This window comes from Natator depressus, chromosome 6 (assembly GCF_965152275.1).
Source record: "Natator depressus isolate rNatDep1 chromosome 6, rNatDep2.hap1, whole genome shotgun sequence".
NCBI lineage: Eukaryota > Metazoa > Chordata > Testudines > Cheloniidae > Natator > Natator depressus.
The window spans coordinates 2,049,285-2,066,291 of NC_134239.1; the positions used below are offsets into that span (position 1 = coordinate 2,049,285).

At 60.7% G+C, this 17,007-nt stretch overlaps 2 protein-coding genes across 2 annotated transcripts; one reads left to right on the forward strand and one right to left on the reverse strand.

Moving 5' to 3' along the window:
• The first annotated feature begins 845 nt into the window (after window positions 1–845).
• LOC141988471 (sesquipedalian-1-like) lies at window positions 846–1,933 on the forward strand. The gene is made up of 2 exons (XM_074954271.1): window positions 846–1,174; window positions 1,328–1,933. Exon 2 carries the CDS (start codon window positions 1,340–1,342, stop codon window positions 1,931–1,933), a length of 594 nt encoding a protein of 197 aa, XP_074810372.1. The 5' UTR covers window positions 846–1,174; window positions 1,328–1,339.
• A 4,907-nt stretch (window positions 1,934–6,840) lies between these two features.
• On the reverse strand, window positions 6,841–16,136 carry TBC1D10B (TBC1 domain family member 10B). Its single transcript, XM_074954230.1, has 9 exons — window positions 15,586–16,136; window positions 12,887–12,986; window positions 12,545–12,652; window positions 12,335–12,441; window positions 11,607–11,721; window positions 10,466–10,531; window positions 9,945–10,134; window positions 8,389–8,543; window positions 6,841–7,520 (listed from the first exon to the last, which is right to left on the reverse strand). The coding sequence occupies exons 1-9, from the start codon at window positions 16,101–16,103 to the stop codon at window positions 6,861–6,863; spliced, it is 2,019 nt and encodes a 672-aa protein (XP_074810331.1). The 5' UTR covers window positions 16,104–16,136; the 3' UTR covers window positions 6,841–6,860.
• Between the last annotated feature and the right edge of the window lie 871 nt (window positions 16,137–17,007).

Below are 17,007 nucleotides of genomic sequence, written 5' to 3' on the forward strand. Positions count from 1 at the left end.
CTGCAGCCCCTAGTCCCCAAGACCCCCCCAGCCCCCTATTACAGCATCTGGGGGATACTCCCCCCCACCCCATACCCCAACCCCCCCACCCCTTCTGCCCCCCGCTGGGACAAGCTGCTCCCCCACATGCCCCCCCCACGCGCCTGATTTTGTCAGGGGGCCCCCCAAATACACACAAGAAAACCCCTGTGCCCCCGCCGTAGGATCGGAGACCTGCCTGCCCCCTTGCCCGCGGGTCTGACGCCCGCAAGCCCGACGCACGCAAGCCCCTGGGAAGGGCCGGTGGCGTTTTCACCCCGGGGCACCCCCAAGGATGCCCCTGTAAGGGGGGGTGAACCCCAACCCACCTGGGGTCACACCTGTGGGTCCCCCTGACAGCTATTCAGCCCCCACGGGTCAGGATTAAACTCCCAGGGAGAGGCCGGGATCAACACCAGAGGACTATTTTGCGGGGCCCTGTATAAACCCCCCCCGCCCAAATTTATCCCCAGACCCTGGGAAATGGGGGGCACGTTTCCAGCAAGGGAAGGAACCAGAAGGGGTCCCCGGATCCCCCACTACCCTGAGCTTAAACTTTGGGAACCCCCTTGTATTTCTCCAGTGGCAGTCGCACCTTCCTGGGGGACACCTCCCTCATCTAGGTGGGGGCCCCCAACCCGAGGCAGCCAGATCCCCCAAATTGGGGCTAAGGATGTGGTATGACCCCCCACCCTTGTGTTTAACTGGGGCTGGTCTTAGGTTTTTTTGGGGGGGACACCCTCTAATCTGGGACAGCCCCCCAAATCAGTCTCCCTGCCCCCCCCCAATTCCCCCAGGAACATGGATCTCCTTAGGACCAAGGGGAACTCCAGCCTAGGCAACTTCCTTATAGTTCCTTGTTCTAGCTATTCTGTTCCCATGCCCAGTAAGGTGCTCTAGGGCGGGGATAAGAAGGGGGCCCAGAGGGGCTGCACCCCTGGATAGCCACCGGTGCACCCCCCACTGCGGACACAGGAGTCCAGGGCTCATAGCTGGATTGAAGGGACAATTAAGGTCAAATAGCTGGACCTTAAAAGTGACACCTGCTCTGACCCAGAGAGAGAAGGGAAAACTGGGGAGCCCCCACCCCCCAAAGGGGCAGCAGACTTCCAGGACAACGGGGGATCCGGCTGATCACAGAAACAGGAGAAGGCAGGTAAAGTCTCCACCTTGGGGCTGGCACCCTCTGGAGGGGAAAGGCCCCATCTCCTCTTCCCTGCCCTCCTGAGCCAGCCAGCGCCTGCCCTGGGGCCGGTGCCCCCTAGAGGGGAAAGGCCCCGGGTCCCATTCCCTGTCTCCCCCTTCCCAGGTCCCCGGCCACATGAAGTTGCATGAAAGCAGCGTCCTGGGCTACTCCCGCATGGCGGCGCCCCCCGACCGGCAGGGGCGGCTGTACAAGAAGAGCGAACGCAGCAGCAGCTACCAGCGCCGCTGGTGCGAGCTGCGGGGGAACCTGCTCTTTTACTGGGAGCGGCAGGGGGACCGCGAGCCGCTGGGGCTGATCCTCCTGGAAGGCTGCACCGTGGAGCTACAGGAGTCTGCCACGGAGCCTTTCACCTTCCAGATCTCCTACCCTCAGGGTCCGCTGGGCCACCGGGCCTACAAGATGGCTGCTGAAGACCAGACTTCCATGGAGGGCTGGGTGCGGGCTCTGAGCACGGCCAGCTTTGACTACCTGCGGGTCCTGTTGACGGAGCTGGAGGGACAGTACCGGGACAGCGGGGCCCTCAGGGTGACACCACTGGAGGAGGGGGCTGCGCGGTGCAGCCCATTGGTGTCAGCAGTGGGATTGCCAGACTTTGAGGGGCTTCACCAGCAGTTTGGGAAGGAGATTGTGAAACTGAGGGTGAGGTGGAGGGAGGAGAGAGCAGGAGAGGCCCAGATGGTGCAGGGGGACCTGATTGATTTGGAGTAGGGAGAGAGGGAGCGGGGAAAGGAGGTGAGCTGGAGGGGGTAGGGAATCCACATTCATTGCCATCAAATACAGGATAAACTATGGGGAACCCAGGGGCAGGCTAGCAGGGGCTGCAGGTCGGGATTAAGCCTTTGTAGTCTGGGGTGACTAGGAAATGGGGACAAAATATTTGCCAAATATTTACACTGTGAAGATGCCTTTACAATAATAAAATTATCGTATCCAGGCCCTGGTACCAGCCGTGTGAATTCACCATTTGGTCACATCCAGCCAGCAGCAGGGGCGCTGTGGGGAGGGGGGGGCGCTGGCTGTGGGGGGAGCTCCCAGCTACTCCAGCCCCACCCTCTCCCAGCAGGGGGCGCAGAGGGGAGCAGGAGCACTGACTGCCAGGGGAGAGCGCCCCCTGCAGAGCCCCCCACCCTGCTCCATGCAGCACAGCACCCCCTAGCGTGGCACCGAGGCGTTGGGGTCAGCTCTGAGGTCTGAGAACGTCCCAGTTCATTTCAGCCAATCCCCACCCGCACCAAAGGAAGATCTCGTGCCACGGAGACCAGCAAAGAAGGAGACGCTCCATCAAGGCCCACGTAGCCCATGCCTGCCTGGGGCAGGATTGTCCCCATCTGTCCCTCCAGACTCTAGCTCTGACCTCCTTCAACAATGGTGCGGCAACCGTTTCTGTTCCAAGCCCCCACCCTTGGGGACGGGACCCAGTCCCCCACCGTCCTCTCCGAACCTACGCAAGCACAGAACTGCATGGCGTTGTCCTTCCATAATTCACAGCCCGGCCCCTTGTGGCCACTGCTCGTCCACCCAGTCAAGATCTCTAACCCACTAGACCTTGCTCCCCGCCCACAGAACCCAGGAGTCCTGGTTCCCAGCCCTCCCCTCCCCGCTCCAACCCACTAAGCCCCACTTCCCTCCCAGAGCTGGGGCTGGAACCCAGGAGTCCTGGCACTCGCTAACCTCACACCATAACCCTAAAAGAACTGAGACTCACAACTCAGCAACCCTCAAGCCAATGATCCAGAACAACCCGAGGACCAGAACCCACTGACACTCTGTGATGAAGTGGGGGTCGTTTCTTCATGGTTTGTATGAATACTGTCTCTGTTTCCCTCATGTGCTGCATGATTAACCAGGTGGTGGGACACGGGCATTTGGTCTTTGCAGAGACCCGTAGAGGACGAAGTGTGAGTGTCCCTAGCTGCCTGGGCCCAGCCAACGGACAATTTGTTTCCTGGCAACTGATGAGCCTGGCCTGGGCAGGAAGCCAGCCAGTTCTGACCAGTTGGAAATCAAAGCCATGAGCTGGGGCGCCTGCCGTGGGACAGAGACACATGCTGCTGGACGGGTCTCAGGAAGTCAGAGAGCAGCCCTGGGCTCTAGGTCTGACCAAGGTGGACTTTGCTGTGATGTCCTGCTCTCTGTGCGAATGATGAACGTTTCTCCGCTGTTCCAGATGCCTAACAAACCCTTCTGGTGTACCCCCCTGGCTGGGAATCACTGCTGACTGCAGAAGTTAGGGTGCCCGGCCCCTTTGGGGGGGTGCATAAGGTGTCCTACTCAGGTGGACTCGCTGCGGGGAGCTCACTGCGTGGCACACGGGTGCTGATGGATCTGAGGTCGGTCTAAGGAGGTGGTGAAGCCCAGGAGACGTACCCTAGCATGCGCGCGCCCTGGAGAGGGCCCAATTCACGGCTGTTCAAGAGCACCAAGCCTGTTCACCTGTGACACCCCCAAAGGACTTTCAAGGAACTAAGACCCACAGTCTAAGGACTCTCAAAGAACTATGACCCTCAAAGACCCAAAGATCCTCCAAGACCCCCAAACCAATGACCTTCAAAGAGCCACGATCCCCAATCAGCCAATGATTCTCGGAGATCTAAAACATAAAGGGCCTTCAAAGAACCACAACCCCCAACAAGGTAATGACCCTCAAAGAGCCAGACTGACAACCCAATGACTCAAAGAGCCATGACCCCCAATGAGCCAAGGATTCTGAAATGACCCTAAAAGAACCAATGACCCTCAAAGACTTAGAATCCAATGACCTTCAAACAACCATCATGACCCCCAACCCAATGACCCTCAAAGAACCCAATGACCAAAGACCTAGAATCCAGTGACCCTCAAAGAACTGTGACCCCCAACCCAGCCTTCACAGAGCCAGACTCACAACCCAACAGCCCTCAAAGAGCCATGACCCCCAATCAGCCAATGATTCTCAAATGACCCTCCAAGAGCCAATGATTCTCAAAGATCCATCACCCGCAACCCAGAGGCCCTCAGAGCACTATACCCCCCAATCCAGTGACACCCCCCCAAGAGACCACGATTCTGAGACCTACAACCCAAACGATCCTCAGAGAGCCTTGTCCCCCAAGACAACCATGACCCCCCAAAGAACAGCACTGCGTATTCCACCAAGTTTGCAATATTTTTTTTTTGTTAACCTTTTTAAACAAAGCGACAAAATAAAATCTCCGAGAAAGAGGCACGAACAACAGAAAGGGGCGGGGGGAGGAACGGAGAAGGAAGGAAAAAGAGGAGAGATGTAAAACGTAAACATCCGGTTTTCTGCCCTTCCGGCCCAGGATGGGGGTGGCATAAAAAGAGAGGCTAGGGATTGGAGCGGGCGGGCTGTATGTCTATATTCCAGTGTCTGTCCCATTAAATAAGACCTCATGGCCAAACCCAAAATGTCTGTATACATAATTACAATACTGAGACATATATATAATATATGTGTATAGAGAGACACGTATATACAAAGGGTGGGAGGGAGAAAAGGGGGGCTTGCTGGGTGACAGATGGGAGTTACATTGGCTGGGGGGGGCTGTTAACGACATGGTTTGTGGGAGAGGTGAATTGTGGGAATGAGGCTTGGCTGGAGGCAAAGAGCAGTAACGTGGTCTCCTGCTCCAAGGAGTGACTCTACAAGGTTAAGTTAAAGCCATGTCTTGCAAAGAGGGGAAACTGAGGCACAGAAAAGGGGGAAAGTGACTTTGTTGAAGTCACGTGGGCAGGGAGTGGCAGAGCTGGGAATAGAACCCAGGAGTCCTGATTCCGAGCCCACCCCCCACTCTAACCCACTAGACCCCACTCCCCGCCTAGTGTCGGGTATAGAACCCAGGAGCCCTGGTGCTCTTTGCTAGCTTTACACAAGACAGCGGGAGTTGGGGGGTTCCCAGTGGGTCAGCCTCACCCCTCTCCCAGCCAGCGTGAAAGTGTTAGCGTCCCATCTGAGACCCAACCAGAGACCCCTGCTGTCCCTCCGTAGGGCCAGCGGGTGTCCCCTAGTGGTCGCACAGCGTACCACATTCAGAGAGAGAGAGAAAATTCCAGTTATTTTAAGGGTGTTTGTTCATGCTTTTTAAGGGGGGTGGGGGGGGCGGTTGTTTGATGGGTCTAGGGGGACTGGAGTGTGTTGATGGGGAGGGGAGGGGGGAAGAGTCACAAATAAGCCGGGGGAAGGGAGGCTGGGAATTGAAAAAACAAAAGAGATAACCAAGGGGGCATCCTGGGAAGGGGGGTTATTGTCTAGGGGCCAATTTAATCCCCCCCGGGGCAAATTCGGAGGGGCTATGCGATGCTAGCTGGATACAGTTGCTCCTGAAAAAGCCCCACAGCGTCAGCCACTGGGGGTCTTTATTGGCTCCCTGTCCCGCAACGCGGGGTATTCGATAAAATTTATCACGGCTCTCAAGTGAAATAAACTTTATTGATACCCTGTCTGCAAACACTGGGACGTCAATAAAGCTCATCCCTGCCCTTACATGGAATGCCATGCTCTGGCTGCGAACACTGGGGGTTGTCAATAAAGTTCATCCCCCCACTCTTACAGGGAAGAAGCTTTATTGGCACCTTGTCGGCAAAGTGGGCCACCAATAAAATTCACCGTCTTTCCCAGAAGGAGACCGTAACAGTGGGCCGCCAAGGTGCCACACAAGTAATGAAGCCCTAGGTGGGGACAAGGAGTGAACTTTATTGACAGCCCAGGGTTGGCAGACAAAAGAACAGACCGGTTCGTCCAACACTGGGCTATTGATAAAGTTTACTCCTTGCCACAAAAATCCTGTGCTGGGAGATGGAAGAACTTTCTTGTTCTCTTGTCCGCAAGCACTGAGCTATTGATAAAGTTTCTCACCTGGCATGTGACTTTATCGATGCCTTCTTGAGAGGCGGATGAGCTTTACTGATGCCGTTGGGGAACACTGGGCTACTGATCAATAACGAAATATGGTGTTGGGAACTTATGCCCTGTCCGCATACACTGGGCTGTCAATAAAGTTCATCCATCTTGCCACTGAAAGTCAAAGTAGAAGAACTTTATTGATACCTGCGTCCATCAACAAGAACTGCGTTTGGGGGTGAACAGCACAAAGAGGAGTGCTGCTAGCAAGGGGGCAAGAGGGTGGCTCTTAAAACCAACCTCTCCTGAGGAAGGGAACAGGGGGAGCATAGGGCTGGAGTGGTTAAATAGTTTAAAGGGGATTCTCCTATATACAGTAAATGGGCCAGACGATTATTAATACAATTATATTCTTGTTAAGACTTGAGGGGGACATGCCCCACACCTCTGGGAAAGCGCTTGGGGGGAGGGGTGTACCTGTTTGTTCCACCGACGGGAGAGGAGGACACAGAAAAGAGGGGGAGGGTGGGGAGAGCACAGTAGTCGTTTGGCTTTCAAAGTCGTTAAGCAGGTCCCCTCCTGGCAAGAGGAAGATTGTGGGGCGCCCCCGATGGGTAGCTCAGAGCTCAACACTCTCTGGCCCACCCCGACACCCTTTTGTCCTTTAGATTCCAGCTTCCTCCCAGTCAGCGACCCCACCCCCATCTGAGTCTCCCCACCCCTTGGTCCTTGGCTGAATCTGTGGTGGGTCGGAGGCAGCAGGGCCCCCCCCTGCTGTCATTCCCCCCCTTCAGCTCAGAAGTAAGTGTCCTGCAACACAGAGCCCGCCGGGGGATCCCCATCTTGCCCCCCATCCTCAGCGCGGGGTGGGGCTTTGGGCTCCTTCCGGCGCATGGAGACCTTCCTCTCTTTCTTCTGCTTGGCTTCCTCCTTGGCGCGCTCCTTCTGCTGCTTTCGCTCCAGCTTCTCCTTCTCCTTCTTCTCCTGCTTCTCCCGCTCCTTCTGCAGCCGCTCGCGCTCCTTCTCCTGCTTCTCCCGCTCCTTCTCCTTCTTCTTCTCCTTCGTTCCCCCCTTCTTGGGGCCCCCCAGCGGCGCGTTGTTCCCTGTGGGGGAGGGCAGAGCGGGGTGGAGCCCTTCCGACACCACCTGGCCTGGGGCAGCGGCTGGAGCGGGGTCAGTGGAGGCGGCCAAGCTGCCTGTGGGGTGGGCAGGGGAGAAGTTGCCCCCCATGCTACCACCGCGGGTCGCCCGCTGTTTGAAGCCGGTGAGGCTGAGCAGGCTGGCGCTGGGGGTCAGCGCGGGGTTCATGCGGTGACACTCTTCGTGGATGGCGCGGGAGCCATGGAGGCGGCGTGAGGGTTTATACTGCAGCTCCCCGCGGTTCTCACGCCACTTCTTGAGCTGCGTGGTGTTCTCACGCTCAATCAGCGCTTCCGTCACAGGCAGGTTCACCACCTGTGGGCGGGAGGCGCCGCTCAGACACCCGGCGGCACAGTGCCCTCTAGAGTACTAGCCTGGGCTCTGCACCGACCCAGAGCGCCCCCTACTGGGTAACCCACCCCATCCCCTATAGCACAGCACCCCCTAGTGCAGGGGTGCGCAAACTACGGCCCACCAGCCGTTTTAAGCTGGCCCGCAAGCTCCCTCTGGGGAGCGGGGTCTGGAGCTTGCCCCGCTCCGGCTTCTATCCACTCCAATGGCCACCTCCGGCGCTCCAGTGGGAGCTGCAGGGGCGGTGCCTGTGGATAGGGCAGCGTGCAGAGCTGCCTGTCCGCGCCTCCGCATAGGAACCAGAAAAGGGACATGCCGCTGCTTCTGGGAGCCGCTTGAGGTAAGCGCCGCTCGGAGCCTGCACCCCTGAGCCTCTCCCCATGCCCCAACCCCCTGCCCCAGCCCTGATCCCCCTCCCGCTCTCCAAACCCCTCGATCCCAGCCTGGAGCACCCTCCTGCAGCCCAAAGCTCTCATCCCCAGCCCCACCCCCAGCCAGAGCCTGCACCCCTTCGCACACCCCTGCCCCAGCCCTGATCCCCCTCCTGCCCTCCGAACCTCTCGGTCCCAGTCCAGAGCCCGCACCCCCAACCGGAGCCCTCACCCCCTCCTGCACCCCAACCCCAATTTAGTGAGCAGTCATGGCCCGCCATACAACTTATATTCCCCGATGTGGCCCATGGGCCAAAAAGTTTGCCCACCCCTGCCCTAGTGCCACCCTGGGGCCAACACCAACTGCCAGGGGAGAGCGCCCCCTGCTGAGCCATGGTGGTCTCCCTCCCACACCCTGAACCAGCCAGGCCCTTACTCAGCACCGTCTGGATGGGGCTCACCTCGTTGATGAGGAAGTCCTCTTGCATACTCTGAGCTGGCAGGTTGCGCAGCTTCTCCATGGTCTCATACATGCCCTGGCAGCTGCGCAGCTTGTCCACCGAGCCCAGAGCGTTCCGGAGAAGGACCAGGCCCACCCGGAAGACGACCTTCACCCCTGGGGTGGGGAAAAGGGTAGAGAGACTGGTGTGAGTCATGGGGTTTCAGGGACCTGGTGCTGCGTGTCAGCCATGCACACACAGGAAGGAGAGCGGAGGTGGGTCAGTTGGATGGATGGTTGGGTTGGATGAGACCTCTGGGTTGATGGATTGGGTTGGGTTGGATAGGATTGAATTGGATGGGATGGCTGAGTTGATGGAAGATGAGTTAACAGATTGGGTTGATGCTGTGCGTTGGGTTGGACGCATGGTTGATATGGGTTGGGCTGATCAGACGGATGGTTGGTTTGGAGGGACGGGGTTGAGTTGGGTTGTAATGGAGTGGTTGAGGGATGGATGGTTGATTTGGACTGGGTTGAGTGGTTGGTTGGATGGGATGGCTGGACCAATGGGTGGTTGGCTGGTTGGGGTGGATAGGTCAGATGTATGGATGAGGGTGGGCTGGGTGGTCAAATGGACGGACAGTGGGTTGGAGGGGACAGTTGGATGAATAGGAAATGGGTTGGGATGGTCAGGGGAATGGATGGTTGGCTGGGATGGGAGATCGGTTGGCCTAATCAGATGGATGGGATGGCTGGATGGACACGGGATGGGTTGGTCACATGGATGGATGGTACTGTTGGTCAGGTGGAGGGATGGGATGGGTTGGGCTGGTCAGACGGATGGATCGATGAATGGCTGGTTGGGTTGGTCAGATGGATGGATAGTTGGTATGGACGGATTGGGGATGGGTTGGTCAGACGAATGGATGGCTGGTAGAGATGGGACAATGGCTGGTTGAGATGGGACAATGGCTGGTTGAGATGGGACAATGGCTGGTTGAGATGGTCAGACGGATGGATGGAGAATGGGTTGGTCAGCTGGATGGATGACTGGTTGGGATGGGATAATGGATGGTTGGGTTGGTTGGATTGGTCGGATGGATGGATGATGGGTTGGATTGGTCAGATGGATGGATGGTTGGCTGGTTGGGATGAGACGATGGATGGTTGGGTTGGTCAGACGAATGGATGGAGAATGGGTTGGGTTGGTCAGACGGATGGAGGAAGGGTGGGTTGGGATGGGATAATGGATGGTTGGGTTGGTCGGATGGATGGCAGGATGGAGAATGGGTTGGGTGGGTCAGCGGGATGGATGACATGGGATAATGGATGGTTGGGTTGGTCGGATGGATGGATGTGGAATGGGTTGGGTTGGCTGGACAGATAGATGGATGGAGAATGGGTTGGGTAGGTCGGATGGATGGATGGAGGGAGGATTGGGATAGGATGATGAACTGAGTTGGAAGTTTGGTTCGGTTTGATTGGCTGGGTTGGACTAAATTAGGCTGATGGATTGTGTTGGACAGCGACACTCATTCAGAGGGCTGGACGGAGATACAGAACTGGCGGACATCTCACCCTCGCAGAAGAACATATCCCAGACACGCAGCACAGAACTCCAGGGCAGGGTGCGGGAGAAGATGCACATGAACCACTCCGTCATGTAGAGGATGGGGTCGATCTTGTATTTCTTCAGGTGCCGATAGGCCATGGGGGATGCCCGGCGCAGCAGGGCAAAGAAGATCTCTCCATCCAGCTGGATGGCTTCCTGCCAGGGGACGGGAACACATCAGCCCCTTCCCCAACTCTGCCATTCCCCACCTGCCCCACCCCATCCCCAAACACCCTCCTTTGTCCCCCCACATCTCCCAACACTCCCCCTTCACCCCCATTCCTCACTGCTCTCCCCCACAGGGCTCCCCATCTCCTGCCATCAACCCCCCTCCTTCCCCATACGCTCCTCCCTGTCCCCATCCCCCAAAACCAACCCACCCCTCTCCACCAATGATCACTTGGCAGAATTCCCCTCCCAGAGAGGGAGAGGTGGACCCCAGCCCCGAGACCGCCCTGCCCTACTTCCCAGTGGGGGTGCTACTCACCAGTCCAGCGCTGTAATAACCTGGCAGGTACTTCTCACAGATCTGCACCAGGCACCAGAAGGCTTGCTGCGGGGACGGAGAGAAGTGAGACACATCAGACAGACAGACAGACATCTAGACACCAAGAGACGCAACAGACACCAGAGAGAAAGGATCCAACCCCAAGGCATATCTGCGCTATGTTGACAGAACGGGTTTCCTCCCCTCCATGTAGTTAATCCAGCTCCTTCTGTTGACCGAGCCACGTCTACCCTGGGGTGTAGGTCGACCTCACTGCGGTGCTCAGAGCGAGATTCTCCCAGCCCGGAGTGGCACAGATAGGTCACTTCAAGTTCTAGCTGTAGACTATGTCTCAGAGACCCCCCAAGAGAGGAGACCCAGGCACGCACCTAGGATATGTCCACACACAAAGGCATGTTCCTAATTCACATCAGCTAACTCGGACTGGAACAGCCGCTAAGGTGTTACTGCTATTTTAACTCCAGTTAGCTACCGGGGGTTAAAACACACACGGAGGTTTTTGCAGTGCAGACACACCCTAAGAGAGTCCCGGGCGCACCCACAGCCAGTCAGAAAACACAGAAATGGTGGAAGGAGGAGGTTGGGGGGGAAACCCCAACATGTGTAACCAGGGAAAGATGATGCACGCCACGGACAGACTGACCAGACTGGGATGGACAGAGCAACAGACAATGCTTCAGGCTGGAGAGACAGAGGAAGAAACAGGAGCCGGAAAACACAGACACATAAAACACAGTCATGCAAAAGAGACCTGGACAGACGGACAAACTGCATGGACACTATCTCAGATGGGAGGGGTATTGCCCAGAGAAGGGGATAGAACCTCAGCCCTGCAGCTCTAACCACTAGACCCACTCGCCTCCCAGAGCTGGGACAGAAACAAGGAGTCCTGGCTCCCAGGCTCCCCTCCTCTCATCCACCAGCCCCCACTCCCTGTTCACAGCTGGGATAGAACCCAGGAGTCCTGACTCCCAGCCCCAAATCCAAGCAGCGCCCGGAGGTAAAACCAGCCAGACACGTAAGAAGCAAGAGATCGGGGGAGGCGTGACGCTGGGACTTTCCCAAAAGGAAGGGGGAAGCTCTCGCTCAGCCACAGGGGGCGCTAGCGGGCTGCTCTTACCTCAGCGGGCATGTGCATCAGCAGGACAGCAGCCACGGGGGCCTGGGCCTGGCAGTACCCTTCGTCGGGCCGGTAAATGGTGTAGGCTTTTAGGATGCGGTATAAATCCTGCTGTCTGTGGGCAGGAAAGGGACGGGGGTTAGACACACGGAGGGGCCTTGACCTCTAGGGGGTGCTGGCTCCAGCCCCAGGGCGGGGACTGGCAGGCTCAGAGGATGGGGAATGGGACACAGGGCCTTGCCCTCTAGGGGGCGCTGGCTTTAATGCCAGGATAGGGATTGGCTGGCTCAGGGGATTGGGAATGGGACATGGGGCCTGTCCCCTCTAGGGGGCGCCGGCTCCAGCCCCAGGGTGGGGACTGGCTGGCTCAGGGGATGGGGAATGGGACATGGGGCCTGTCCCCTCTAGGGGGTGCCGGCTCCAGCCTCAGGGCGGGGACTGGGTGGCTCAGGGGATGGGGAATGGGACATGGGGCCTGTCCCCTCTAGGGGGCGCTGGCTCCAGCCCCAGGGTGGGGACTGGCTGGCTCAGGGGATTGGGAATGGGACATGGGGCCTGTCCCCGCTAGGGGGTGCCGGCTCCAGCCCCAGGGTGGGGACTGGCTGGCTCAGGGGATGGGGAATGGGACATGGGGCCTGTCCCCGCTAGGGGGCGCCGGCTCTGATCCAGCTCAGGAAAGGGACTAGGAGGTTCTGGTCCAATGGAGGCTCCCCACCCCGGTCACTCACCCATGGCCTCCCCTGGCGGCAAACATCTCATGGAAGGGGAACTGCCGGTGCAGATCCTTTTCAATCACATCCAGCCACTTGGGGTCCCCGGGCTGGCGCTCCAGCTCCTAGGAGTCACGGGGACAGGGGGTGAGACTCTGCCCCAGCTGCCCGTCACCCCCACGCCTCTCCCCGTCCCCCAGAACCACCCCCCAGGGGGAGGCCGCGCACCTCAAATTTGTTGGGGTTCTGATCCAGGAGCTCCTTGCTGTTCGACAGCAACTGCCAGGCTTTGGCACGGAGAGAAGAGGGGATTCCCTTCCGACAGCGCAGCTTCACCTGCCCAAAGAGGAGCCGCCATGTTAGCACAGCACAGCGCCCCCTGCTGGGAGCGGCTGGGACTGGAGGAGCCAGGAGCTCCTCCCACAGCCAGCGCCCCGCCCCCTCCCCACAGCGCCCCCTGTGGGGAGCGGCCGGGACTGGAGTAGCTGCGAGCTCCCCCACAGCCAGCGCCCCGCCCTCTCCCCACAGCGACCCCAGCCAGGAGCTGCCGGGGCTGCAGAAGCTACTCACCTTCTGGAATCGCCGTGACAGCCATTTATCCCAGTGGGAAAACATATCGAGCCATTTGAGCTCCCGCTGCCGCGCCACGTCCACCGGGATGGCGCTCTCCCTGCGGGGACGGAGGGGATCAGCGACACGGAGCAGCCACACCCCACCGGCCAGGTACAGCAAGGGGAGGACTGCCAGTGGGGCGAGCTTCCCCCCAGCAGTGCCATGGGGGGGGAGGGAGCAGGGCTGCTGGCGCTGGGAGCTGCCCCACCCACAGGAGGGCACGGGAGGGGATGGGGGGGCAGGAAGCAGACCACCCCCGCCGGGGTACGTCAGCTCCCAGACTGCAATGCGAACTGGGGCCCTATCAATCCATCTAGGATGTTTGTAATTATAATAGGGACCTCAGCTCCCCCCTCAGCTCTGCCGGTGCCCCTCACTCCTTACCCGCAGCCCCCTGCCAACCCAGCCCTGCCCCCCAGCCAGCCCTGCCAGTGCCCCTCACTCCTTACCCGCAGCCCCCTGCCGGCCCAGCCCTGCCCCCCAGCCAGCCCTGCCAGTGCCCCTCACTCCTGACCCGCAGCCCCCTGCTAGCCCAGCCCTGCCCCCACCCCCAGCTCTACCAAAGCTCCATCCCAGGGATGCCATGGGTGGGTTTGACCCGGAAGTGAAATTAACAAGGTCCAAAATGAAACAGACCAGCCCGGTTCCATTCCCCCAGGAGGAAGAAGGAAACACGTGGGTCTGAAATGATTTTGCATCGGATCGAGCCAGGGAGGCTCCCCTCCAGCCCCACCGCAGCAGCCTCCCAGCACCAGCAGACGAGCTCTCAGTTCCTACTTCAAAACGCCTCATGCTGCCGATTCCCGAGCAGCCCCCCTGCCTGTTCTCTCCCCTTCCCGGAGCTGTGTGAAGGCCCAACCGAAGGGGGAGACAGGGCCTTCCCTCTCTGGGGGGCACCAGCTCCAACCCTGCCCCAGGCTAGGGAACTGGCTGGCTCAGGGGGAAGGGGACAGGGACACGGAGCATTTCCCCTCCAGATCAAAAACGGGGAAGCCATCCCAAACAGATGCCCTGTCGTGTGATGAGTCTGTTGGGTCTCAGCCAATGCGTCCCCAGCCTCTCCATTCCCCACCCCCCACCCTCCCTGCCCTGCCATGGGTGATGATGAGGCCCCCAGCAGCCTCAGCAGACAGGCCAAGGGCAGTACAGTCCATGGAGGTGGCCTTGGGGTATATGCCGGGGAGGAGGGGGTCCAGACTGAGCTCAGACTCCACAGGACCAGGGTAGGGAGTGGATGGGCAGGGGGAGGGCGGAGAAACAGGAAGAGCAGGGAGGGGAAACAGGAAGTGGTAGCTTGGGGCTGCCTCATTGAGAAACTCAGGAAGGGAAGTGGGGGCGTTTGCACGAGCGTGGGGGGGGAGGGAGAAGCTGGGAGATGCCCCTTCTACACCATCTCCCCCCACTGCAGAGCTGTGTCCAGAGGGTCTGTCTCCCCCCACGGCCCAGCCCTTCCACAGCATAGTCTCTCCCCCCACGGCCTAGTCTCTCTCCCCACGGCCCCGCCATCCCACGGCCCAGTCTCTCCCCCTCCCACAAGCATCAGCCCCTCCCCACCCAAACCCCATACAACACCCAAGTCTTCCCCCACATCCATACCTGTGCCCAATATCCCCACCTCTTCCCCCTCGGCCCCAGCTCAATCCTTCCCTGCCAGGCCCAGTCTCCCCACCCCATCTGATCTGACCCCTCATCCTTGTCTTCCCCTGCTCCCTTCCCCACCAGGATCAGCCCCTCGGCCCAGCCAATCTGGTCTTGCCTTCTCCCGTCCCCTCGGTCTCCCCAACCCAGTTTCCCCTGCCTCCAGATCAGCCCCTGGGCCTAGCTTCCAACCCCGTGGTTCCTCCACTCAGTCATTCCTCCGCCCCCCCCGCCCCTGAGCCTGTACACAGCCCCCAGGGCCTCAGCTGCATGGCAGGGGAGGCCCTGAGCCCCACGGATGGGATAGACCACACCCAGCGTGGAAAGACACCTGCTTCAGTCAAGCCACCCATGTGACAAGCAGGCCAGGTCTAGGCCCCTGCCCCCCAACTCCGACCAGGGCTAGTTTGTGGGGGCGAGGGGAGACAGGGGGCCGGACGGGGAAGTGATCTCAAGTTTGCTAGTTTTCTTTCGGCCTGGGAGGGGGATGGAGGGACAGAGGCTCCCAGGGACAGAAAACAGGACTAAGCGGGCTCCAGGCATGGCTCCCCCAAGGCGATATTCCTGGGAGGCAGCATGGGGCTGGGCGGGGAGGCTGTGGGTCGGGAGAGCAGGGAAGATCCCTGCTCCAGGCACTCCACAGCTCTCGGCCTCTCTGCTGAGGCTGCCAGGGCTGGGCAGCACCTGCGGGCCCTGCACAAATCTGGGCTAAGACCCACCACACTTGCTTCCTGCTGGGGACAGTGACTGGGGGGCAGCGGGGAATGGCTGTCCGACACTGGGAACAGATGGGAGCTGGTGCCCCCTAGAGGGGAAAGGCCCCGGGTCCATTTCCCACCCCAGCCCCGTTCAGTGCCCTGGGACCAGCTCAGAGATGGCGCCCCTAGAGGGGAAAAGGTCCTGGGTCCCCATTTCCCACCCCTGTGAGCCAGCCAGCCCCCTGCCCTGGCGCCAGACCAGAGCCAGCGCCCCCTAGAGAGGAAAGAGCAAACGTGAGGGGGGGTGGCTCGGGTACTCACGGCATCCCCGAGTACTGGTTGCCCCCCAAGAAGCCGTATTTGTCTGTTCTCCGGTAGGCCAAGCCATTGATCTCCGAGTCCGAGCCCAGGGAGCTGACGTCGTCCAGGAAGCCGGGGCCACTCAGGGACTCCAAGGTGCCCGACATGAGGCTGACCGAATCCAGGTAACTCAGGGTGTCTGGAGCCGGCGGGGGCCTGGGAGGTGGGATTCCGGGACCCAGGCTGGACTGCGACCCCGTGTCCTGGGAGGCGGTGGAACCCAGGCCTCCGGGCCCCTCCGTCGCAGTGGGGGAGCTGGTCTCCGGCGCCACCGGGCTGGGCGCCACCACCATCACGGCCGGCGAGGGGAAGGGCGCCGGGAGGGGCTTAACCGGGGTGCACGGGGGTGCAATTTCCATGGCGGGAGACGGCGTGGGAGAGGCCGCCGGCGCGGTGACGGCTTCCGGGGGACCCGCCACCACGTCGACCCCGGCCAGCTGCGTCGTTGCCACGGAAACCATCCCCGCGGCGGCCGCCATGGTGGCTACAGCTGCTGTTGCCACGGGAGACGTCGCCGGATCGGCGACGGCGTCCGTCAGCGCCGGACACGCCACCCCGGTGCTCGTCGCCGCTGCCACGCTGCCCGGCGACGCCGTCGCGTTGCCTAGAGGTGCTGCCCCGCGGCCGGTAGCTGCCGGAGACGCCGGCAGGTTGCCCGGAGACGCCGCCGGAGACGCCGCCCCGCTGCCAGTTGCCCCCACGGTGGCCGGAGCCGCCGCCGCCGCCGCCGGGCCGCCCGCCGCCGCCCCGCGGCCCCCGGGCCCGGCCGAGGCCGAGGGCGCCGTGGCCGGGGCTCTGGGGGCCGGGGCGGGTGGCGTCGCCATGGCGCTCATCTTGGCGGCGTAGAGCGCCGAGCGGGGGGCGTTGTACCGGGGCGGGGGCGACGGGGCGTCGCCGGCCCCCATCTCCATGGCGACAGCCGGCTCCTCCCCCCCCCGGCCCTTGGGGGGGGCGGCCTAGTTGCCCCCACCGAAGCCTGGCCTAGAGTGGCGGGGGAGGGAGGCGGAGGCAAGAGCCTGGCTGGGTCCCTGCCTTAGCCTGAGCATCCAGCAACCAGAAGCCAGGGCGCCCCCCCCCAGGCTGCGCGCGCAGCCCAGCAGTGCCACGTGGGAGGGCGGCCAATCCCAGGCCGGGAGGGCAACCGGGCCAGCCAATTAGAGGGGCGGAGGGTGGCTGGCGGGCGGGTCCGCATGGGAGGGAGCGGCTGCGGGCTGGGCCAGTCAGGGCAAGGAAGGTCGGCGTGCCGGCCAATCGGGAGATGGCGATCAAAGAGGAAGGGCGGGTGAGAGAAGGGCTAGGGCGACGGGGCGGGACCAGTGGGGATGTGGCCAATCAGAGAAGAGGTATCGCCCCAGCCGCCCAATCGGAAGGTGGGGTTAAACC